The following is a 22,164-nucleotide window of genomic DNA, read 5'->3' as shown; positions in this document are numbered from 1 at the left end:
CAATCCCCAGCAGTTCCACAAAGGGCTAGAAAAGTTCCCTTTCTGACACCCCAGAGAGACTCTGCCGGTCAGTACAGCAGACATTATAGTAATGACAACATTGAACTAGGCTGACCTTAAGACAATGTCCTTGTAACCCCGGGGAGCTGCTGATAGCCATATCAGTCCACAAGAGCAGCCAAGACTTTTGCAGCCCTTTCATGTGAACTTTTTGCAGCTGAAGGGCCGCTTTCCCTTCTGGGTAACCTTCCAGGCAAAAGTGGGTGAAGCAGAGAATGCAAATTTAACCTTTGAATAGGAGGCTGGTTTCTATACTCCCTCAGACATGCCCCCCTTCTTCCTCCAATGAAGGAACAGCCATTATCAGGGGAGAGGGGAATCATAGAATCATCAGAGCTTGGAAGATTACTTTTAAAAAATTACAGTTACAGTTACTTGGTCCAAAAAAGTAGTAATTACCATTACAATTACAATTGCTCTGAAAGTAACTGATTACTTTACTTTTCCTCCAAAGTAATCACTACAATTACATTTCAGTTACTTTTAAAAAAAGCCTACAAGGTGCTGGCTGCTGCACATCTAAGTAGCCTAAAACAACAATAAAAATAAACACACACTTACAGAGGTAGTAGAATAATTCTTTTTATCCATAAGATAGCAATGGTGGTCTCTCCGCTGGTAAGGGTGGTGGGGAGGCCATTACTCAGATCTTTGCACGTCAAACCAAGTGCAACCCCCCCCCACTCAGCCAGCCAGCATAATCTCTCTCATTTAATCACTCCCCGGACCCTGCCCTGCCACCAACTAAGGGACACTCACTCAAGCAAACATTTTCTCCTGAGATGCAAAAAAGTTAAAATACTGCAAATGAAGCACAGTAGCCAGAGAGGGTGGTGGAGGCAAAGTGCAAACACAGTATTCTCTCTCTCTCTCTCACACACACACACACACACTGTCATCTTTCATCTCCACAGTTCTTTATCTCCATTCTGCTGCTGCCTCCTTTATCCATGTTCTTGACCCCCAGTTCCTTTTCCCCTCCACTCCATTCTTCACCACCACTATCCTTTTTTTAAAATAATTGTTTTCTCCACTCCACCCCGTCTCACTCTCCGCCTCCTCCCTCGTCGCCTCCTGCCCATCCACAGAGCATGAGGAAAGAGCGACGCTGCACAGAAGCCCAGTTTGAGGCACATGATTTTCATCCACAAATCAGAGGAGCAGAAGACTTCTCCTGCTTCCCCCCCAAGTAATGCTCAAAAGTAATTCTGGAAACATTACAATTACTCCACAAAAGTAGTAAAATTACTCCTAGTTCTATTACAATCAAAATGTAAAGGAATTACCCACTCGTTACTCAAAAAAGTAATGAATTACAAGTAATTTGTTACTTGTAACTAGTTACTTCCAAGCTCTGAGAATCATAGAATAGTAGAGTTGGAAGGGGCCTACAAGGCCATCGAGTCCAACCCCCTGCTCAATGCAGGAATCCAAATCAAAGCATTTCCAACTGATGGCTGTCCAGCTGCCTCTTGAATGCCTCCAGTGTCGGAGAGCCCACTATCTCTCTAGGTAATTGGCTCCATTGTCATACGGCTCTAACAGTCACGAAGTTTTTCCTGATGTCCAGTCGAAATCTGGTTTCTTGCAACTTGAGCCCATTATTCCATGTCCTGCACTCTGGGACGATGGAGAAGAGATCCTGGCCCTCCTCTGTGTGACAACCTTTCATGTAATTGAAGAGTGCTATCATATCTCCCCTCAGTCTTCTCTTCTCCAGGCTAAACATGCCCAGTTCTTTCAGTCTCTTCTCATAGGGCTTTGTTTCCAGTCCTCTGATCATTCTTGTTGCTCTCTTCTGAACCTCCAGCCAGGTCGAAGTTCTCAGGGAGGGGGCAAAGCAAGGCCAGTGAGGGGTGTGGCCTGGAGAAAGGGGGGATGGTGGCTTGAGGACAGCTTCAAGGACCAGACAGAGAGGTCTGGGGGGCTGCATTTGACCTCCCACCTACATGCCCCCCCCAAAAGTAATTACCATTACCATTACAATTGCTCTGAAAGTAACTGATTACTTCCTCCCTGAGATGCCAGTGCATCCCATCCAGCCCAGAGCTTCTGCTGGGCACCGGGCATGAATGAGGGCATCTATGCAAAACCAAAGCAGAGAGAAATGTACAGGAAAAAATAAGTAACTGGGGGTGCCCACCCCAAAATCTGCTCTGGGCCAGGCAAATCATATACCACAGGAAAGGGGAGGGTGTCCTCTTCGAGATGCCAGTGCATCCTGTCCGGCCCAGAGCTTCTGCTGGGCACCGGGCATGGATGAGTGCATCAATACAAAATCAAAATCGACAAAAACATGCAGAAAAAAATAAGTAACTGGGGGTGCCTACCCCAAAATGTTCTCTGAACCAGGACAGATCATATACCTCAGGAAAGGGGAGGATGTCCTCTTCGAGATGCTAGTGTATCCTGTCCAGCCCAGAGCTTCTGCTGGGCACCGGGCATGAATGAGGGCATCTATGCAAAACCAAACCAGAGAAAAATGTGCAAGAAGAAATAAAGTAACTGCGGGTGCCCACCCCAAAATCTGCTCTGGGCCAGGACAAACCATATACCCCAGGAAAGGGGAGGGTGTCCTCCATGAGATGTCACTGCATCGCACCTGGCCCAGACCTTCTGCAGGGCGCAGGGCGCAGATGAGGGCATCTACACACAACCAAAATGGACTAAAATGGACAAAACCATCCTCTACGAGAATCCATGGCTTCCTGACTGGCCCAGCGTTTCTTGTGGGCAGAAGGAGTGGATCTGAGCAACTATACACATCAAAATATTTAAATAAGATGGGGGGGAAGGATCTGGTGGTGCCCACCCCAAAACTTTATTCAAAGTACCACAAATCATACACATATCCATACAGGACAAGGTGGCATTGGTTCCAACCCTGGTCAGAGCTTTTCGTTCAGTCATGGCACAGACAAGGTCATTTATCATTTCTGATTTTAAGTGTTTTTAACTGTACAGTAGGGCCCCAGTCATATGGCGGGTTACGTTCCGGACCCCTGCTGTAAAGCAAAAACCGCTGTAAAGTGGAACCCATTGAACAGAATGGTGCGTGGTGCCCAAAAACCGCCGTAAAAGCAGAACACACGCCGTACGAGTGGGGCTTTAATCTAATTGCATCTAATTGAGAACGCTATATTAGCGAATCGCTGTATTAGCGAAGCGTTGTAAAGCAAAGCGCTGTAAAGTGGGGCCCTACTGTATTTAATAATCCATTTTTAAACTTTTGTGATCCGCCTGGGAACGTTTTAGTTAACTGCAGGGAATAAATCTAAACACCAACATTAATTTATGTATCAGAAGAATAGCCAAAATATATAGGAAAGATTATAAGGAACTTGGATGCCCATCCCAAAATATGATTTGGGGCACCACAAATCATAGTTCCACACATCAGGGATACTGTCTTCTATTAGATGCCATCTACGCATCGTTTAGAGTCTCATCTATGAAATTACATCTTTATGCTTCTTGAGTGAATCGTCGTCTGGTGATCCGGCCAAGTTTCCTTCTGCCATGGCACCAGATAACATACAGTCATCCTTTGAGAAGAATTGTTGTGCATTTGATTTATTATATCTCTAAATAATTTACTACATATATATATATTATATTTATCCAACAGGTAACAACCAAGTATACAAATGAACATATAAACAAGTGCAGACTGAATTTAAAAAAGAAATAAGGAAGTCATTATCAGAACTGGAAAAACAATAAAAAACATTTTTCTTAGAAATATATTAGAACATTTTTGCCGTTTACAAAATCAACACCATTTCACATGGGCTGGAATTAAACAATTTCACCCATTCAAATAATCTCCTGGTTTTCAATCATCTCTGAAATAGTAGGAGATTTAGAAGAGGACCTTCTAAGCTGCACATCATCGTTACTGTGTTGGCTGCCCTTTTCCCTAATCCACCCTGAATGAAGCTAGAGGTGGGGAGTGTCAGGGGAGGCACTGAGCTGGTCAGGGAGGTGGAATTGGGGGGTTGACTGGCTCCCCAGCAGAGAAGGGGGGCAGAAGAAGGTCTTTCTCCAGAGGGACCGCAAACAGGGCAGGAAAACCGCCTTCCTCTGAGGGCCGAATACCAGCCCTCGATCTTTACTGCCCCTGCGAAGGAGCTCTGCCTGACACCCTCTGGGGTGGGAAGGTCTCCTGCAGACCCACTTCCAGGAGGCAAAAGTGGAGTGTGTGTGGGATTGGTTTGTCAACTGCAGCCCCCTCCCATCCCTCGACTTCAGCAAAGCTTTTGACAAAGTGCCCTATGATATTCTGATTAGCAAGCTAGCTAAATGTGGGCTGGATGGAACAACTATCAGGTGGATCCACAGTTGGCTCCAGAATCGTACTCAAAGAGTGCTTATCCATGGTTCCTTCTCAAACTGGGCGGAAGTAACGAGTGGGGTACCACAGGGCTCGGTCCTGGGCCCAGTGCTCTTCCACATTTTTATTAACGACTTGGATGAGGTACACAGCATGCTTATCAAATTTGCAGATGATACAAGGATGATTAGGGGACTGGAAACAAAGTCCTATGAGGAGAGACTGAAAGAACTGGGCATGTTTATCCTGCAGAAGAGAAGACTGAGGGGAGATATCATAGCACTCTTCAAGTACATGAAAGGTTGTCACACAGAGGAGGGCTGGGATCTCTTCTCGATCGTCCCAGAGTGCAGGACACGGAATAACGGGCTCAATTTGCAGGAAGCCATATTTTGACTGGATATCAGGAAAAACGTCCTAACTGTTAGAGCCATACAACAATGGAACCAATTACCTAGAGAGGTAGTGGGCTCTCAGAGACACTGGAGGCATTCAAGAGGCAGCTGGACAGCCATCTGTCGGGAATGCTTTATTTATTTATTTTATTTAGTTTCATTTATAAACCGCCCATAACCAATGGCTCCCTGGGCAGTGTACAACATACAATAGTACAATAATACTATAAATTAACAAAATCACTCAATATAAAATACAGATGCACTAAACAATATTAGAAACAACTAAAGCAATTAACACATTGGAATACATAAAAATATATTAAATATATTTAAAATGTATTTAAAATGCATTTAAAATGCCTGGGAGAATAGGAAGGTTTTAGCCTGGCGCCGAAAGGATAACAACGTAGGCGCCAGGCGTACCTCCTCGGGGAGACTGTTCCACAATTCGGGGGCCACCACAGAAAAGGCCCTGGATCTTGTCATTACCCTTCGAGCTTCCCGATGACTCGGTACTCGGAGGAGGGCCTTAGATGTCGAACGAACTGCACGGGTAGGTTCATAGCGGGAGAGGCGTTCCATCAGGTATTGCGGGCCCACACCGTGTAGGGCTTTGTAGGTCAATACCAGCACCTTGAATCTGGCTTTGATTTGTATTCCTGCATTGAGCAGGGGGTTGGACTCGATGGCCTTATAGGCCCCTTCCAACTCTACGATTCTATGAGTCTATGAAATAAATAAATACATTATTTATTATTTAAATATTTATTATTTCAATAAATATTCCTCTCCTGCCTATCCATGACTCCATTTTTTTCCTCTCTCTTCCCACCCCAAATTCCTCAGTTATTTCTGGTATATTGTTGACCCCCTGGGAAAGAACCAGGACCTGTCAAATCTGTTATTTGTTGTCACACATGTAGTCGGTATTTATGATATGTGTGCGTCAGAAGGGGCGGAGTCTCTGGGAGAGGGAAATCCCATAGGCTTGGCCTTCACCACCCTGGTGCCCTGTGGATGTCTGTGGACTGCAACTCCCAGCAGCCCCACCAACTTGGATGGCTTGAAAAGAAAATCAGACAAGTTCATGGAGGAAAAGGCTATCTGTGGCTACCAGCCATGATGGCTGTGCTCTGCCACCCTAGTCATAGGTTCTGCACACCAGTTGTGGAAGGCGCAGGAGGGGGAGGAGGCTCTTGCGCTCAGGTCCTCCTTGGGGGCTTTCCGGGGGGCATCTGGTGGCCCACTGTGAGAACAGGAGGCTGGACTTGAGATGGGCCAGTGACCTCATCCAGCAGGACTCTTCTTATGTTCTTATGACCACAGGTCCAGCCTCCTGGCAGGGGCTGATGGCAGCTGTAGTCCAAGCTATCTGGAGGGCACCGGGCTGTGGAAGGCCATCTTGTAAGCCCTTTCACACTATTAGGATTTGCTAGCAATAATAATAATAATGAACAACGCTAATAATGGTATAGAAGTAAATAACACTCGCTTTGGCGACTGTTATTTAGCCTTTGATTCAGGGCTGGGAAACACTGCTGGCCCTCCGGATGTGGCTGGACTCTAACTGCCAGCAGCTCCAACAGCCAGCATGACCAATGGTCAGAGCAGAGAATGAGAACTGGAGACCAGCCACAACTGGAAGGGTACAGCTGCCTTGCCCCTGTTTTAGGTGGGGAAAGGGCCACAGTTGGGGGGTTAGAGCGTCTGATTTGGTCGCAGAAGGGCCCCGGCTCAACCCCGGACACCTCTAAGTAGGGCGGAGGAAAATCCCTGCCTTGGCACCCTGCTAGTCTGTGTGGGCAATCCTGAGCTAGATGGGCCGGTGATGTGACTCAGGACCCTATGTTCCAGGGTGCTGGGCAGATCCTACGCCTGGCTCACCCCTTTACCTGCAGCGCTGCGCCTCTGCCCGGCAATTAGCTAACGATGCTAATTCTCTTCTTCTGGCCAGGATTGGCCTCACAGGCTCCGCCCCCTCCTTCCTCAATTGGAAGAGGAAAGTTTCACTTTCCAATTCTTCTGAAGAGGTTCTGGGAGCCGCCTGGCAACCGCTGACGCGATGGAATTTTTTTCCCCTATTGGTGGAGTAGTTTCCGGGTTAGCCAATCCTGGCCCTGATCCAGGCTCCCCCGAGGATGCTGGTTCTCCCGAGTCAAGTCTGGAACGGAGTTCGGGCTGCTTCGGAGAGTCGCGATGAGGTTTCTGCTTCGGGGATGTCTTTTGCTCCTGGGGGGAGCTGCCATTCTGCAGGGGGGCTGCTCCGGTGAGTACCGGGGGGGGGGCGTGAGGAGAGCTGAATTGCTCCCCTACGCTGTCTAGAGGGAGGGCGCAGGATTTGAGTCCTGCTCCATATTTGGGGGCTGGTGGGCGATCTTTACGCGATCCGTTTCCTTTTCATAGAAAAAGGGGAGGGGAGATCGGGGTGTATGTTCCTCTCCTCCCAAAAAGAGCTGAAACCTTCTTCAAAAATCCCACTTCCCGGATTTGTATGCAGCCTGGGGCAGAGACCACTTTGCTGCGACCGCCCTCGTCGCTGGAAATCACGTTACTCTCAGACATTTTGCTAGTGCTGTGGAAGTGTGCTTGATGTTCATCCCCCCCCCCAATTTTTTTTTTATGCTGGCTTTCTGAAATGTTTATTTTATTTATTTATTATTTGATATATATCCCACCCTTCCTCCCAGTAGGAGCCCAGGGCGGCAAACAAAAACGCTAAAAACACTTTAAAACATCACCAAAACACTTTAAAACATCAGCAAAAACAGACCTTAAAATACACTAAAACAAAACAACTTTAAAAACATTTTTTAAAAAAGCTTTAAATGTTAGTGTTGGCCCTGGGTGATGGAGCTGCATAAGGTTTCCTGTTGACCTGAACGCAGCAGGACCCTCTTCCTTCTCTGCATTCCCCCCCCACCTCTCCTGAGCTGAAAATGTTGCATATCTTGGAGAAGAGCCACCCAGGGATGGGGGGGGGCTGAATGCAAGGGAAGGCCTGCTCTTTGTTTTCCTCTGGAGAAGAGAAGATTAAGGGAAGTCGTGATAACCATCTTCATATATCTGAAGAGCTCTCAAGCAGAAGATGGAGCAGATTTGCTCTTTCTTGGTCCAGAGGGCAGGACTAGAACCAAGGGGTGGGGATTGCAGGAAAGCAGATTTTGGCTAAGCATTGAGAAGAAACTTCCTAACTCTTTGACAGCTGAGCATATTACCTCAGGAGATGTTGTGCTCTCCTTCGCTGGAGGGGTTTTTCAGCAGAAGCTGAGTGGCCGCCTGTCCAGGATGCTGTAGTTGCATCCTGCATTGCAGATCCTGCATGGAGCAGTGGGTTGGACTAGATGATCTCTAGGGTCACTTCCATTACCCCAATTCGAATGTACACCATGGACAACAGACTGGGCTCTGGGGCTGGATATGGACAGTCTTTTCAAGTAATATCCTTGCTTCCCCCCCCCCCAAGTCCCAATATGGCTGAAGTCTGTAAGCAACAGCCAACAGAATTAGGTACAAAATTAGACAGGTCAAGCTTTTGTAATATAAAAATATGAAATGCACTTCAGCATCCTTTGTGTGCATTGTTACATAGATGAAGCCAGCATGCAGCAATCATCGGGGCAAACGGAGAGAAAAGTGTATGTCAGCCGCCCCATTTTATGGCATTGCAGGAAGGGGAAGTCAAAGGCATAGATAGTCTTAATGCCTTGTGTTGCCCACAGAGATAATTTTAAGAGGTGTAAACTTGAGAAATGTGGGAAGGTGCTTTATACTGCATCAGAACATTTGCCCAGCTAGCTCAGTATTGTCAGCACTGACTGGCAGCAGCTGTCTTTCTGAGGGATCTTTCTGAGTCCAATCTGCAGATGCCATTGGAGATTGAACCTGAGACCTTCTGCGTGAATGGCAGATGCTCTACTGCAGAGAGATGACCCTCTAGGAACATAGGAAAGCTGCCTGATAGGGAGTCAGACGGTTGGTCCATCTAGCTCAGTATTGTTTGCACTGACTGGCAGTCCTCTCCAGGGTTTCCGGCAGAGAGTCTTTCTTAGCCTTCCCTGCAGATGCCGGGGATTGAACCTGGGATGTTCTGCATGCACATCAGATGCTCTAGCACTGAGCTGTGCCCCTCCCCTGACTTACTCCGCCCCTTGCCTGTTGGCTTTCTTTTTCCTGCCCAGGCTCCACCTCGCACTCCCTGCACTACTTCCACTTGGCCATCTTGGAGCCTGGCCAGGAGCGGCCCCACTTCATTGCCGTGGGGTACATGGACAACCAGCTCTTTGCCAGCTACAGCAGTGACACGAAGAGGTACCAGCCCCGCGCGCCCTGGATCGAGCGAGCCCTCAGCACCGAGTACTGGGACGGACAAAGCAAGATCGGGCGTGGCAATGAGCAGCTCTACAGGGTGGACCTGGTGACTCTGGGGAACCGCTACAACCAGAGCGAGGGTGAGCGGAGGGTGCGATTCCCCCACCCCACATCAGTCCTCCTTCTTAGAGGCAAGAGATGTTTGTCTAAACCAGAGGTCAGAAAGCCCAGGCCCAGGAGCCGAATGCGGCCCTCGAGGCCTTTCTGTTTGGCCCTCGGGATTCTCCCAGGTCACACCCCCTCCCACAGGCCACACCCCTCCTCAAGTGCTTCTTACGTATTTCTTTATTTGATGCATTTCATGTGTCGGCTGCTTTATACGTCTCAGAGCAACTTGATCAAATAAAATGCAACATAGAAAAAAAATTAAAATCCTAAAGATATAAAACAATGGCAATGCAGAATACATAAAAGGCTCATCCAGCAGCATATTAAGAAGTCCTCCCCACCCCAGTAAAAGAAGAGATCCAGCATAGGAGGCAACATTCTTTCACCAAAGGCCTGGGTCAACGAAAAGGCCTTAGCCTGGCACCTAAAGACTGGCCGTAATCTGCCCTTGGATTATAATGACACCTCTTGGTTGGCTGGGAGGAGAAATGTATGGGGGGGTGCGTGGGTGTATTTAGGAACTTTTTTGGCTTTTTGCATGGCTGGAATGCCACCTCCTGTACAATGGTAAGGGTCGCATCCTTTGCTCCCCCCATCCTTTTGCATTAGGCCCTGCTCACCCCTGGCACGTGGCCCTTGGAAGATTGCTATGATAGCATACGGCCCTCGGGCTGACAAAGGCTCCCTGCCCCTGGTCTAAATGTACACATCCCTCCTTTCCACCAAACGGTGCTCAAGATGGTCAACAGCCATAATGCAAGCTCAACAGAATCGGAGCTTGGAAAAGTTACTTTTTTGAACTACAGCTCTCATCAGCCCAATCCAGTGGCCATGCTGGCTGGGGCTGATGGGAGTTGTAGTTAAAAAAAAGTAACTTTTCCAAGCTCTGAACAGAATATACTGCAGTGCTGTAAAGCCACGATAACATGCAGCCATAAAAGCAAGGCAGGGTGAATCATCCATCAAAGTGCAGGTTAGGACTTTGAAGCCTGTGCTTGGGATTTCCTCCTTTTAAAAAGAAAAAAAGGAAAGGAAGAAAATACTCTGGGGCCGCCCTCCAAGTCTGGACTGGGACAGGACCCCAGAAAAGAGAGTTGCTTAACCCTTCCCACACACTCACATGCATGCCATTCTCCTGCTGAAAACCATTTCCCAAGCCCCTATTTGCCCCCAGAATTGCAAATAGCTGGTTTGGGGAGATGGTTTTCAGTAGGAAAATACGTCAAGGGGGAGAAGGTTAGTCCCACTGCCCACCCACCTGGGCTGTGGTCTCCATTCAGGTTAGCGACCCTTCCGCTTCTTTTGCTGCAAAGGGGAAAAAAAGATGGTGAATCCCAAGTGTGAGCTTCAGATATGCATTTACAGTCCCTTAATCTGAGTTGTGTTCAACGATGTGCTAAAACAAACATTCTGTCAGCACAAGGGTTTCTCCTTGCACAACGGAACGTTCTCTCCCTCTCCCCCCCCCCGTGCACCCCCTAAATCTGTTCTAGGTTTTCCCCCAACCCTCTGGATGAAGTTTGGGGGCGGCACAGGGTGCATGTGGGAGGAAGAGAGAGGGAAGTCTCATTGCACTAGCAGTAATTCTTGCACTGGCGCTGTTATTTAGCTGAATGCCCCCCCCCATTCTCCCAGAGGCAGGGGACGGAGATGGAATAGAGTCCTGTGTCCCTTTGTTCCCTCTGATCTGCAACCTGATGGAATGGCTCCTTCTAGGTGACAGCTGAGGGAGAGCCAGTAGGCAGCTGGTCGCTCAGCAGAGCCGATGGAATAGCCCTGCTTCCCTTCTCTCCCTTTGCTATGTAGCCTGATGGAATGGCTCCTTCTAGGTGATAGCCGAGGGAGAGCCAGTAGGCAGCTGGTCTCTCAGCAGAGCTGATGGAATAGCCCTGCTTCCCTTCTCTCCCTCTGCAATGTAGCCACATGGAATGGCTCCTTCTAGGTGACAGCTGGGGAAGAGCCAAAAGGCAGCTAGTCTGTCAGCAGAGCTGATGGAATACCTTGCTTCCTTTCTCTAATCTGCAGCCTGATGGAATAGTTGCCCCAAAGTCTCTTCTACCCCAGTGCAGTCTCTTCTGATTGGCAGATTTTAGGCAGAGCTCTTCTTCCAGCTCTTGTCAGCCAATATCTTATTTAGCTGGTGCATCCAGAGATTGAAGCTTGGATCTTCGGTCCTGAGCTGCAAATATCAGAGTTGTGATGGGGGAAGTGAAGTGGCGAGGAGGGACCTGCTCCTGCCCCAGCCCTGACACCTCCTGTCTTGATTGCCTCTTTTCAGGGCTTCATACCCTGCAGTACATGGCTGGCTGTGAGCTGAGCCCAGACGGGCGCAAAGGTGGTTATTCCCAGTTCGGCTACGACGGGAGGGACTTCCTCAGCTTGGACAAGGAGACCCTCACCTGGACGGCGGCCGACGCGGAGGCTCAGATGACCAAGAGGAAGCTGGATGCGGATGTGACCTTGACCCAAGGCCGTAAATACTACCTGGAAGAGGTCTGCATTGAGTGGCTGCAGAAGTTCTTGGCCCTTGGGCAGGAGACGCTTCTGAGGACGGGTGAGGACCCTTGCTCGGGGACAGGGAGGGGGCGGCAGTGCATTGACACTGGCCTGGGCTCTTCCTGAATTAATCCTGGGCTGGAGGGGTGCTCTGTTTGTTCTGGAAATATGTAGAGATCCTCAGCGCTCTGAGCTGCATGTGTGCCAGTGTGTGTATTTACCTAAGTAGCAGGCTTTTACCCTGCAGTGTGGTGTAGTGGTTAGAGTGTTGGACTATGACCTGGGAGACCAGGATTGCCCATGACAGCCTACCGGAACATCTGGTCTTGGCCTGGGAGGAGGCTGGTGAGAAGCCAAAGGGCAGGAAGGGGAAGGGCAGTTGTTCATGGCAGTTGTGGATTCTGGGAGGAGGATTTCCACTCAAGGTGGAAGGAGGAGACCCCCTAAAGAGCCCCCTGCAGCACCATCCCAGGATACAGCATTGCAACGTGCGTGGTTTGGGGTGCAAAATAGGCGTTGTGCCCGTATGATTAAGGTTCAGGATTCTGGTTTCTGAGAGGGGAGTTCTGAAGCTTGAAAATGCTGGCCTTTTGTGGGAAGGAATCCCTTCGTATTGGGGCCGCTGTGAAGTGCACTGCCGTAGTGCATTGGTAGAGCAACTGCTCTGCACATGTGAGGTCCCAGGTTCAGTCCCTCGACATCTCTCTTTAAAAAAGACCTTTAAAAGTTCTCAGGACCCTGCATGAGGCTGTGGGAAATTGCTGCTACCAATCTGAACTGAGATGTCTTTCTCTCCTTTTAGTCAACGCTTGGCTCATTATAGGAGCTGTTTTGGGGGCCGTGGCTCCTGTCCTGCTGATGGCTGCAGGGATCATCTTCTTCATCATCAGTAAGTAAACCCTGAACAGATTTGCTGGGCTGTGCATGTCACGTAACTGTGGGCTCGGACTGAGAATGTCCTGATGGCAGAGCCTTCCTGACAGTTGGAGCTGTCACGAGCCACCCTCCCCAGGAGTGACTTTTTTTAACGTGAACCAGGGAGTACCTGAATGTCACCTGGAGGTTGTCGTTGGATGTCATCTAGTCAGGTTGCCTGATCACCAGGGCCACCTTCGCACGGTACATTTATGCTGCTATGAATAAAGAGTCATGGCTTCCCCCAAAGAATCCTGGGAATTGCCTGAGTGGTTTAACGGTCAGTCCTTCTTCCCAAGAGAACTCTGGGAACTGTAGTTCTGTGAGGGGCAGAGGGGTCTCCTAACAGCTCTCAGCACCCTTCACAAACTATACTTTGCAGGATTCACTGAGGGAAGCCATGACTGGTTAAAATGGAATAATAGTGGAATAAATGTATGGTGTGTGAATATGGCCCAGTTGTCTGGTAGCTGTTTGTCTAAAGGTCATCCAGAGCAGTGGTTCCCAGTCTTTTTGGTACAATGATTTATTGTCACATGAATTTTTGACCTGAACTCTTCTCTGCCGCCAACCACTAGGGAGCGGTTCCCAAGTGTTAACATGTAAGATTTGAGCCTTTCCAACGTCTGCTGACAAGTGTTAGCGCAGCATTATAATATGCCAACAAAACAAGACATTTGAAGAGGTATTCATTGCACTTGTGAAAGATTACAAGCAGTAATGGATTTGGACTTACTTATAAAGCCTGCGACCCACTTGTACAGGCTTTGTGACCCCCTCGTGGGTCATAGCCCACAGGTTGGGAAAAGCTGGTCTAGAGGTTGTCTGATAACTGGCCCTTGCACAATCCCCCTCCCCATAAATGGCATTAGAAGATCATCTTAGAGGTTGTCATTTCCACACTAGTTCTGTGCTCTGCAACTGCAGTGCTTTCTTCATTCACATTTAACAGGAAATCCACACAACTTTGGGCTCCTTCAGACAGCCTGCTTATTGACTGTTCGTCCCAATTTGTTGGTTCAAAGCTTAGCTTCACAGAGGTTATAGTATGGCCAGTCTTTATTGAGTGTTCATCCTGATTTTCTTGTGCAGAGGTTATATGCATGTTCCTGTCATTTGTCCACACTTTTCAGTGCCTTTTCATAGAGGTTTTGACTGTGCTCTTAGATTTTCATTTTGGGCGTTTTATACTCGGTTTTTAATGTTTGTATCATTTTGTTAGTGACATAAATAATAATAATAATTTTACCCTCACATTTCCAGCTGTGAAAAGTCCAGCTTTTTTATACATATTCAGTGAATTTGTTGTCTCAGAGTGCTTTCATCAACTTTAATTGCAAAAACCAAAATTTAGGCCTGGTCCGCAAGGTTCACCTTGTCTTGTGGCTTAGCCGGGCCTGCCTCATTGGAAAAAGTGAGGCTGGATGGCCTCTGGATGTCTCTCTCAACTCTGATTTTCTGATTCTGTCTCCGCAGGGAAAGAGCGAGCAAATGCAGCCTATAGAGCAGCCTCACGTGAGTGACTCCTCCCTTTTCAAAAAAAATTTTCATCACAGTTGAGAAGCTGTTTATAAATGTAAGGAAAAAAATAGACAAGGATAAGTTTGGTTTCCTGTGGCTGGCTGGGTGGGTGCCTCTAAGCATTAGGACAGACTTTCCCAACTTTTGGGTCCCCAGATATTGTTGCACTACAAATCCCATCAGGCCCAGCCTGCCTGACCAGTTGTCAGGAATGATGGGAATTGTAGTCCAGCAACATCTGGGGACCCAAACGCTGGGAAAGGCTGCATTAGGAAGTTCCTGAAGCTATACAGGATGACAGCCCCCCCCCCTCCCAATATCCCATAAAGTAGTCTGGGAAGGGTGAGGCCTTGTTGAAAAGATGCAGCCAGGCTGCTCAACCTGTCTCTGGATTGTGAGGAGAGTGTTTGTTTATAAAAGTATTTCTGTACTGCCCACTCATAAATTATCAAGGCAGTGAACTAATCTGGGCCAAGAAAGCCTACAGAGAGTGAAACTGTGGGATTATTCAGGGCTGGTGCCAGAGGGTGGCCAGGTCAGGCCCTGGTCGAGGGACCCTGCAGTCCAGAGGAGCCCCTGAGGGTGGAAGGGTAGCGCTCCCATTCAGCGATCTGCGGCAGTGTCAACTCCTGACCCCGCCGCAGATCATAGAGAGGGAGCTTCCAGGCCTGCGACACCCATCCGCACGCCCCACCTACCACTCCTGTTGTCTTGAATGCTGTGCGCACTGCGCACGCATACCTGCCATCAACTAAGATGGCAGTGGAGGCTTCCCTAAGATGCTGATGTCCCTGCTGCCATCTTGGTTGATGGCAGGAATGTGCGTGTGTAGCGTGCATGCCTGCCACCACCAAGATGGCGGCGGGGGCATCAGCCCCTTAGGGAAGCCCCCACTGCCATCTTGGTTGATGACAGCCATGCATGCACACTTTATTCACGACAACAGGAAAGGTAAGTGGGGCGTGCAGGCAAGCGCCGCAGGCCCAGGGCAGGCTGGTGTCCAAGGGCCCAGTCATGCCTGGCCCTGGCCCTGGCCCTGGGATTATTAACTGACTTGAATTTTCAGCCAACTATGTGGTTGGTTCTCTTAACTCTGTCTGAGTGCCAGGGACCCTTTCCACTTCTGTTTTGGCCCCATTGCTCTCTTGCCTCCGCCCCTCTTCTTTTTGCTCCCTTCTTGCCAGCATCACTCACCCCCCACTCTTCCTCACACTGCCTCCATTTCATGCTTTGACTCTCTCTCTTCCCCTCCAGTTCCTGCATCTCCTCCCAAATGCAATCCTTCATTCAGCCCACTTGCCTCTGGGTTACTTACTCTCCTCAGACTCCTTCTCTTTTCACACATACCCTCCTCCTCCTCTCTAGGCCCTGTGTGGGTTTTGTTTGGGTTCAACCAGCCAAACTGACCATTCACTTTCCTCACAGGAAGCTGCACTAGCTGTCGACATTCTCATTTTTGCTGCCAATTCACATTGACTGGTTAAAATGTTTGCTGACATTTCGTGACATAACAGTCAACCAGTCAATAGGAAAAGGGAGGATACAGTTGCAGAGACCAGTCAATTTTTGCCTGCTTTTTCTTGTAATCTTGGTCGAGATATGTTTTTCATGGCTAGTTATTGTAATAAAGGAGAAATACGGTGGATAATATCAGGGATATCACATTTGCCTCAGGGTGGACGTGGTGCAGCCTTGCCTGAAGGAGCCCAAGAACTAAGTGGGGGCTCCAGGAAGGTGCAAGACCCAGAAACATCTACCTGCCCATTTTTGCTGGTTCCTGGGGAAGCCAGAGCGATGGGAAGGGCAATTGTGACATAACAGATATGTACATATTTAAAGCACATGGCTTTCCCAAAAAATTCCTGGGAAGGGCTACAACTCCCGGCACCCTTAACAGTTCCCAGGATTCTTGGGGGGGGGAAGCCATGTGATTTAAATGAATAGTGTGAATGTGACCATAATAAGGAATTTGCTCACAGCACTGAAAATGAAGGCTTTTTTAAAGCTCTCAAAACAGTACCCAGAATCCATTTGGAGAGACTGTTCTCGAGTCTCCAATCGGCCTCTGTAGGAGAAGAAAATATTCCAGGCTCTTGCTGATCTATACTGGCCCACAGGGATGCTTTGGTCCTCATTTGAACTGATGGGGAAGAAAGGGCAAGAGTAGGAGGGTGTGGAGATGGAGACTCTTTCCCCATCACGCAAACAGTCATGTTGTCTCCCTCTGCTTTTCTCCTTTTTCCAGCAAGTGACAGGAGATCCGACAGCTCCATCAGGCATAAGTATGACTGTGGATCTCTGTGTTTGAAAGTCGGGGAAATCTTGAGGGGAATATGGCCAAATTCTGAAAGAATTCTGCTTTGCTGGAGCCCATCTTCGAGCTTTCCAGGAATGACATAATCAGGAGTAGCCAACGTGGTCCCTCCAAATGCTGATGGACCACAACTCCCATCATCCCTCCCCATTGGCCATTCTGGCTGGGGCTGATGGGAATTGTAGGCCTTAAAAAGTGCCCACTTTCGGCCCAACCGCATCATTACCTGCCCCACATTTGACATGATATGATGTCGCTTGTAGGGCACGTGGGCATGACGTGGCTGAAATGGGGAGGTCTGGGAGGCCACTTATCCACTTGTAATTAATTCTCCTTATTTGATTGCCCCCCCTCTGGATTTAATTACGTAATTGGTTGTCCCATCCTGTATCGTTACATACCCTCAGTCCTGAATTGTACGTTTGCTTGTCCTCATATATATAAGTACCTTTAGGGGAAGGATTTTCCTCAGGACCACAGCAGGGGAGGAAAGAGTTAAACTCTCCCCTCCCTCCACACCTGCTGCCTTCCTGATAATCATCAGCTTCTCCCCAACAGATGATGCTATTTGCATTTTTTAAAAACCTGAACTTTAAACTATCGGTATCACCAGTAACTACTTTGGCCTCCTAATGAGGTTAGTTGCTTTAAAAAAAATGGACTGCCTTCAAGTCGATTCTGACTTATGACGACCCTACGAATAGAGTTTTCATGGTAAGTGGTATTCAGAGGGGGTTTACCATTGACTTCCTCTGAGGCTGAGAGGCAGTGACTGGCCCAAGGCCACCCAGTGAGCTTTATGGCTGTGTGGGGATTTGAACCCAGGTCTCCTAGGTCATAGTCCAACACCTTAACCACTACACCACACTGAACTGAAAAGTGTCTCTGGTTTGGCTCTTGCGGGTGGGGACTAGGCCTCCTTCAGGTCCTTCCAGTTGATTCTAGGGCACTTTCACACCATACATTTTTTCTACTATAATTCCGCTTTAGACAGTCAAGGCTTCCCCCAAGGAATCCTGGGACGTGTAGTTTGTGAAGGGTGCTGAGAGTTGTTAGGAGATGCCCTATTCCCCTCACAGAGCTACACTCACCAGAAGATGAGCTGACTGTTAAACCACTCTGGGAATTGTAGTTCTGTGAGGAAAATAGGAGCTCACCTGACAACTCTCAGCACCCTGCACAAACTACCCTTCCTAGGAATCTTTTGGGGGAAACCATGACTGTTTAAAGTGGAATAAATGTGGAATAACTGTTTGGTATGGATGTGGCCCTAATCTCTTCCTCCTGACACCGTCACATGATGCTGGCCTAACTCAACTCTCCTTATTCTTCAGTTCACACGGCATGTCGTCACCTTTTGGTGAATGAGAAGAGAGAAGAGGGGGACTCGCTGAAGGCTTGAAGGGATTATCTCTGCTTCTTGACAACTCTGGCCAGCCCTGAATGGCACTTTTTGTAGACATCACCTTGCAGTCTCTGGTGCATCTGTTAGGGCCCTGTCTCCAGGGTTTGGGAAATGGCAGCTCTGATTGGCTTGTGAACTGATGGTGTTTTTTCTGCAGATTTTCCATGCAAGCATCCAGGCGTAAATGTCTTCAGTTTCCCCTGTAAGCAGGCAATATTGGTTGGGTTCATATGTAACACCAAGCAAAACCTTGGCTAAGCATGAATGTGCAAACGTGCGATGAGGAATCGCAGCCACTTTGCTCCTCCTCTGGTCCTGATGCTGCTATGCTACCCAGAGCAAAACCATGGTTTGGCTTATCATGTAGGCTTATGGTTTGTCTCTCTCCAGTTAAGTGCTATGAAGTCTGTAGTTCTCACATGCAGCTCTGATGCTCCATTTCAGAATCTTTTATCATCGAGACCTGAGCGTGGCCCAAAACTGGCACTTGATGGAATCCAAGACTGCTGCTGAGTACCGTTCAAGCAATTTATTGTAATAAAAGGGAGTTAGCATATTAGTTAAAAAGATGCTAAACAGAATCAATCGACACAAGCTTTCCTAAACAGCAGACTAGCAACAGGCTAGCTTAATATAGTTAAATGCTAATCGTTCAAGCTGCATAGAAATTCATAGTAAAAGCTAGGATGCAGTAAAATTGATCAGGGAAAATGTTGACTGGAGCTAGGAGAAGGGGAGAGAATTTGTCTGAAGGGATGGAGGTGACCTCAGAAGGAAAATGGATGCTGACTGGAGCCACTTGCTTTAGGAAGAGGAGGGGGTTCTCAGAGGAAGGAGGGGATTTGAGGAGTGATTTTTGCAGGGCCTTGGGGAAAGGGTTTAGGCTAAGTGTCAGGAGAAAGCAATTCCGTTTCTGCGGGTTTGGCCACCTGATGGGCTTGCCAGGGAGGAAGAGGGCATTTTTACCATTCCCTATTTCTGCACGGTTGTGGCATGTTGGAGGTGAAAGTAGCCTTTAGCAACAGAAAGTAAGGTGGGGGGAGAGAGAAAGCAAAGACTTAAAGTCCCATTTGCCTGTCTTCCCAAAAGTCAGGATGTCTTATAACCGGATTAAAAGGTTAGATAGACTTGGTGACAGGTCCTGTCCCTTCCTCGGCTGACAAAAGGAAGGTAAACATGAGCAGTCACTGCAGCCGTACCTGTCCGTTACTTTGAAGTTAGGGACTTGGATCTCCAACTGGTCTCGGAACAAACCACACGCTGTGTAACCGAGGCTTGTCCTTAGCTTATGGCAGTGGTTCTCAACTTTTTTGGTTCGTGGCGCACTGTAAAACGTACAAACATTTTCTGGCGCACTTCATGTACAAAATTAAAAATATATTAATATATTTTCAACTATGAATAAAAATATCTTAATAATAATATACTTTCATAATATTCGCGGCACACCTAGCCACCTCTCACGGCGCACCAGTGTGCCCCGGCGCACCATTTGAGAATCACTGGCGTATGGGTTGCAAATCACGGTCTTAGTGCCGGGTAACACAGCAGCAACAGGACAGGGAAGGAGCAAACCTGGTGTGTTCTTTTCTGCAATGAGTTTGCACGTGCTTGTGCATCCTTGCTGAGTGCAACTGAGCCACAGAAAGGGATGGGGGGTCTCCTCTGAATTCTTGGGGAAGCAGCACTGCTGAAGATGCATCCCAGCCTGTCCTTTTAAGATTTCTGAAGAAGGACCTCCCAGGACGCAACAAGCCTGCTTCTCTCCCCCCCCCCTCCCCACGTATTGCATTGGCTGCCTGTTTGTTTCCGAGCTCAATTTATAGTGCTGGTCATGACCACTAAAAGCTCTATGATTACTTGGAGGATCACCTCTCCTCCACCCCTGCCCCGATATGAACCTGCCCAGGCCTTAAGATGGGCCTCGAGGTCCCTGCTCATGGTCCTGCCAAAGACATCTGTTGGATTGAGGCAGGCCCAAGAGGTGGAGGCTTTTTGACTGTGGCCCCGTTCTTGTAGAACTTCCTCTGCGGAGTTGAAGAAAGGGCCATGGCTCAGTGGGTAGAGCACCTGTTTTGCATGCAAAAAAGATTCAAATTCCGTCCACAAAAACTCCAGGTAGGGCTGGGAATGTCCCTTGCCTGAACCCCTGGAGAGCTGCTGCCAGTCAGTGTAGACAATACTGAGGTAGATGGACCAATCTCTGATTTGGTATAGGGCAGCTTCCTACATTTTTCCTATGGATAATTCTTACTTTACTAGCTTTTAAACAGACCCTGAAAAGATTTGTTTGCATCTCAAGTCACTTTTTAACAAATTATCTCTGAATTGCCCTGTACTGCTGCTGTTGTGATGTTGAAATGTGTGTTTTGTTTTAGCTTGTGGTTTTATTGATAGCTGGTATATTATTTATTTTATTGTATTTAAAAATATTTATAAACTACTTAATCAAAGAGCTCTCTACGCAATGTACATAATAAAACTGTAGATAAAACACAGCCAAAATCCACAAAACTAGTTAATAAAAAATAAATATACATAAAATTATTATTAAAATAAAGATAAACCAGTAAAACTTGTAAGTACCTAATTTACAAATTATGGTTTTAATGTAAGCTGCCAATGGAGGAGTTTACCCTGAAAATCAGAACATAAATTTCTAAAATAAATAATTGTATAGTGATGTAGTCCTGAATCTGCTGCCTTAGCCTTCTACATTTTAATTTTTCTGGCATGGCTGCATCACTATGCACTATTCAACAGGTGTAGTTTCCCAATCAGTGTTTGTCTCTGCTTAGAAAAGCTGCACTTCCGTAATTTCTGCCTACCAGATAGGAGTAAAGTAGCAGCTCTGCTGTTGCTATGGAAACTTCTGGGCTATAGCTGCAAGGAAGTTCTAACTGGTATTTTCAGGGCAGGATGTGTCAGTTGCAGCCCTTTTCTGGGAAATCAGGTGAGAACAAAGAAATGTTGTCTTCTGTGGACACCAGAAAGCGATGTTGCTCCATTAAAAACTCCTTGGCCTGGCTGCAGAAATTTTGTGAAGTGGAAGTTTAAAATAATTCTGGGCACACTCTCTTGATTTGGATGAGGTTGCATTGTTACTGATTGCTATTGATTGTGTATTTATACTGATCCCCCCCCCCGCTCCGGCTGCTACTGATTTCCTTTTTGGATGGTTTGTGACTTGTTCATATTGAACAATTAAAAAAACACTGAAGGAATCATAGAATCATAGAATAGTAGAGTTGGAAGGGGTCTATAAGGCCATCAAGTCCAACCCCCTGCTCAATGCAGGAATCCAAATCAAAGCATTCCTGACAGATGGCTGTCCAGCTGCCTCTTGAATGCCTCCAGTGTCGGAGAGCCCACTACCTCTTTAGGTAATCGGTTCCATGGTCGTATGGATTCTCTTCTACCTTTCCGTCCCCTTTTCTGTTTCTTGTAAATAAAAGTATCAATGAAATGTCAGTTCACACAAGTATGTGGATTACAGTAGTTAAATGATTGATAATTGGGTTTGCACTCTGCATATGGGCTGGAGCTAATTTCACCTGAAAGAAACCACTTTCTCAGCTTCAGTTTCCATGGCGTCATGTGAGCCAGAGCACAGACAGGGTCTTGCAGGGTCAGTGTGCATGTGTCAAAAGACCCTCTCACTGAAGTAACCTGCATCCTCATTGCCTCCTCTCAAGGAGCATGCCTTTGGGGGAAGGGATCAGAGCTCAGTGGCAAAGCACCTGCTTTGCCTCTCAGGTTCAATCCGGGCATCTCCAGGTAGGGCTGGGAAAGACTCCCTGGGCAGCTCCAGATAGAGAAGTCCCCACCACAACAATCCAAGCTGGAAATTTGTTGTACACCGCCCTGAGAGCTTTCTGCTATAGGGCGGTCTAGAAATGTAATTAAATAAATAAATAAATAAATTAACCAGAGCCTGGGGTACAATGGCCAAGTCAGCTCTGTCCAAGAAGGGCTGGGGAACCTGCCAGAGCTGGAAAAAGGCACTCGTCATAGCCACCAAGGCAATGACAGTATTGAATCCAGGAGTGCTCCCCATTAGGATCTATGGATTATAATGGTATTTTGTGGAATTAAGTGCGTGCAGTAAACACTAAGCAAGTAGCTACCTTTTAGCTTGGCAGAAATCACACTGAGACTCTGGTATAGGCAGGGGTGTAGTCATGCAGGGTCTCAAGGGATCTTAGAGCCTTTAGTTTTTTGGGAGTAGGGTCCCAGCATGGTCCCT

General features: G+C 47.6%; 1 protein-coding gene across 3 annotated transcripts; it reads left to right on the top strand.

Moving 5' to 3' along the window:
* Window positions 1-6,912: 6,912 nt before the first annotated feature.
* Window positions 6,913-21,371, top strand: LOC133381526 (class I histocompatibility antigen, Gogo-B*0201 alpha chain-like). 3 transcript variants are annotated; one of them, XR_009761686.1, is made up of 6 exons: window positions 6,913-7,057; window positions 8,970-9,290; window positions 11,546-11,821; window positions 12,566-12,652; window positions 14,155-14,254; window positions 17,848-21,371. XR_009761686.1 is itself a non-coding variant. In XM_061620720.1 (6 exons), exons 1-6 carry the CDS (start codon window positions 6,988-6,990, stop codon window positions 17,913-17,915), a joined length of 861 nt encoding a protein of 286 aa, XP_061476704.1. In that variant the 5' UTR covers window positions 6,913-6,987; the 3' UTR covers window positions 17,916-21,371. The 3 variants fall into 3 exon arrangements, 2 of the variants coding, with proteins under 2 accessions (XP_061476704.1, XP_061476705.1); XM_061620720.1 differs by having other exon boundaries at window positions 14,155-14,193; XM_061620721.1 differs by having other exon boundaries at window positions 8,970-9,239; window positions 14,155-14,193; window positions 17,848-21,370.
* The last annotated feature ends 793 nt before the right edge of the window (window positions 21,372-22,164 follow it).

This window comes from Rhineura floridana, chromosome 3, assembly GCF_030035675.1.
Source record: "Rhineura floridana isolate rRhiFlo1 chromosome 3, rRhiFlo1.hap2, whole genome shotgun sequence".
In the NCBI taxonomy this organism is placed as follows: domain Eukaryota; kingdom Metazoa; phylum Chordata; class Lepidosauria; order Squamata; family Rhineuridae; genus Rhineura; species Rhineura floridana.
The sequence above is the reverse complement of the archived record's forward strand: the minus strand, read 5'-3'. Positions and strand labels throughout refer to the sequence as shown.

Bases quoted from the DNA above. Each gene is read 5' to 3' on its own strand.
- LOC133381526 (XM_061620720.1), top strand. From the start codon at position 6,988: ATGAGGTTTCTGCTTCGGGGATGTCTTTTGCTCCTGGGGGGAGCTGCC. The intron at 7,058-8,969 runs GTGAGTACCGGG...TTTCCTGCCCAG, and splicing joins TCTGCAGGGGGGCTGCTCCG to GCTCCACCTCGCACTCCCTG. The intron at 9,291-11,545 runs GCAAGAGATGTT...GCCTCTTTTCAG, and splicing joins ATCAGTCCTCCTTCTTAGAG to GGCTTCATACCCTGCAGTAC.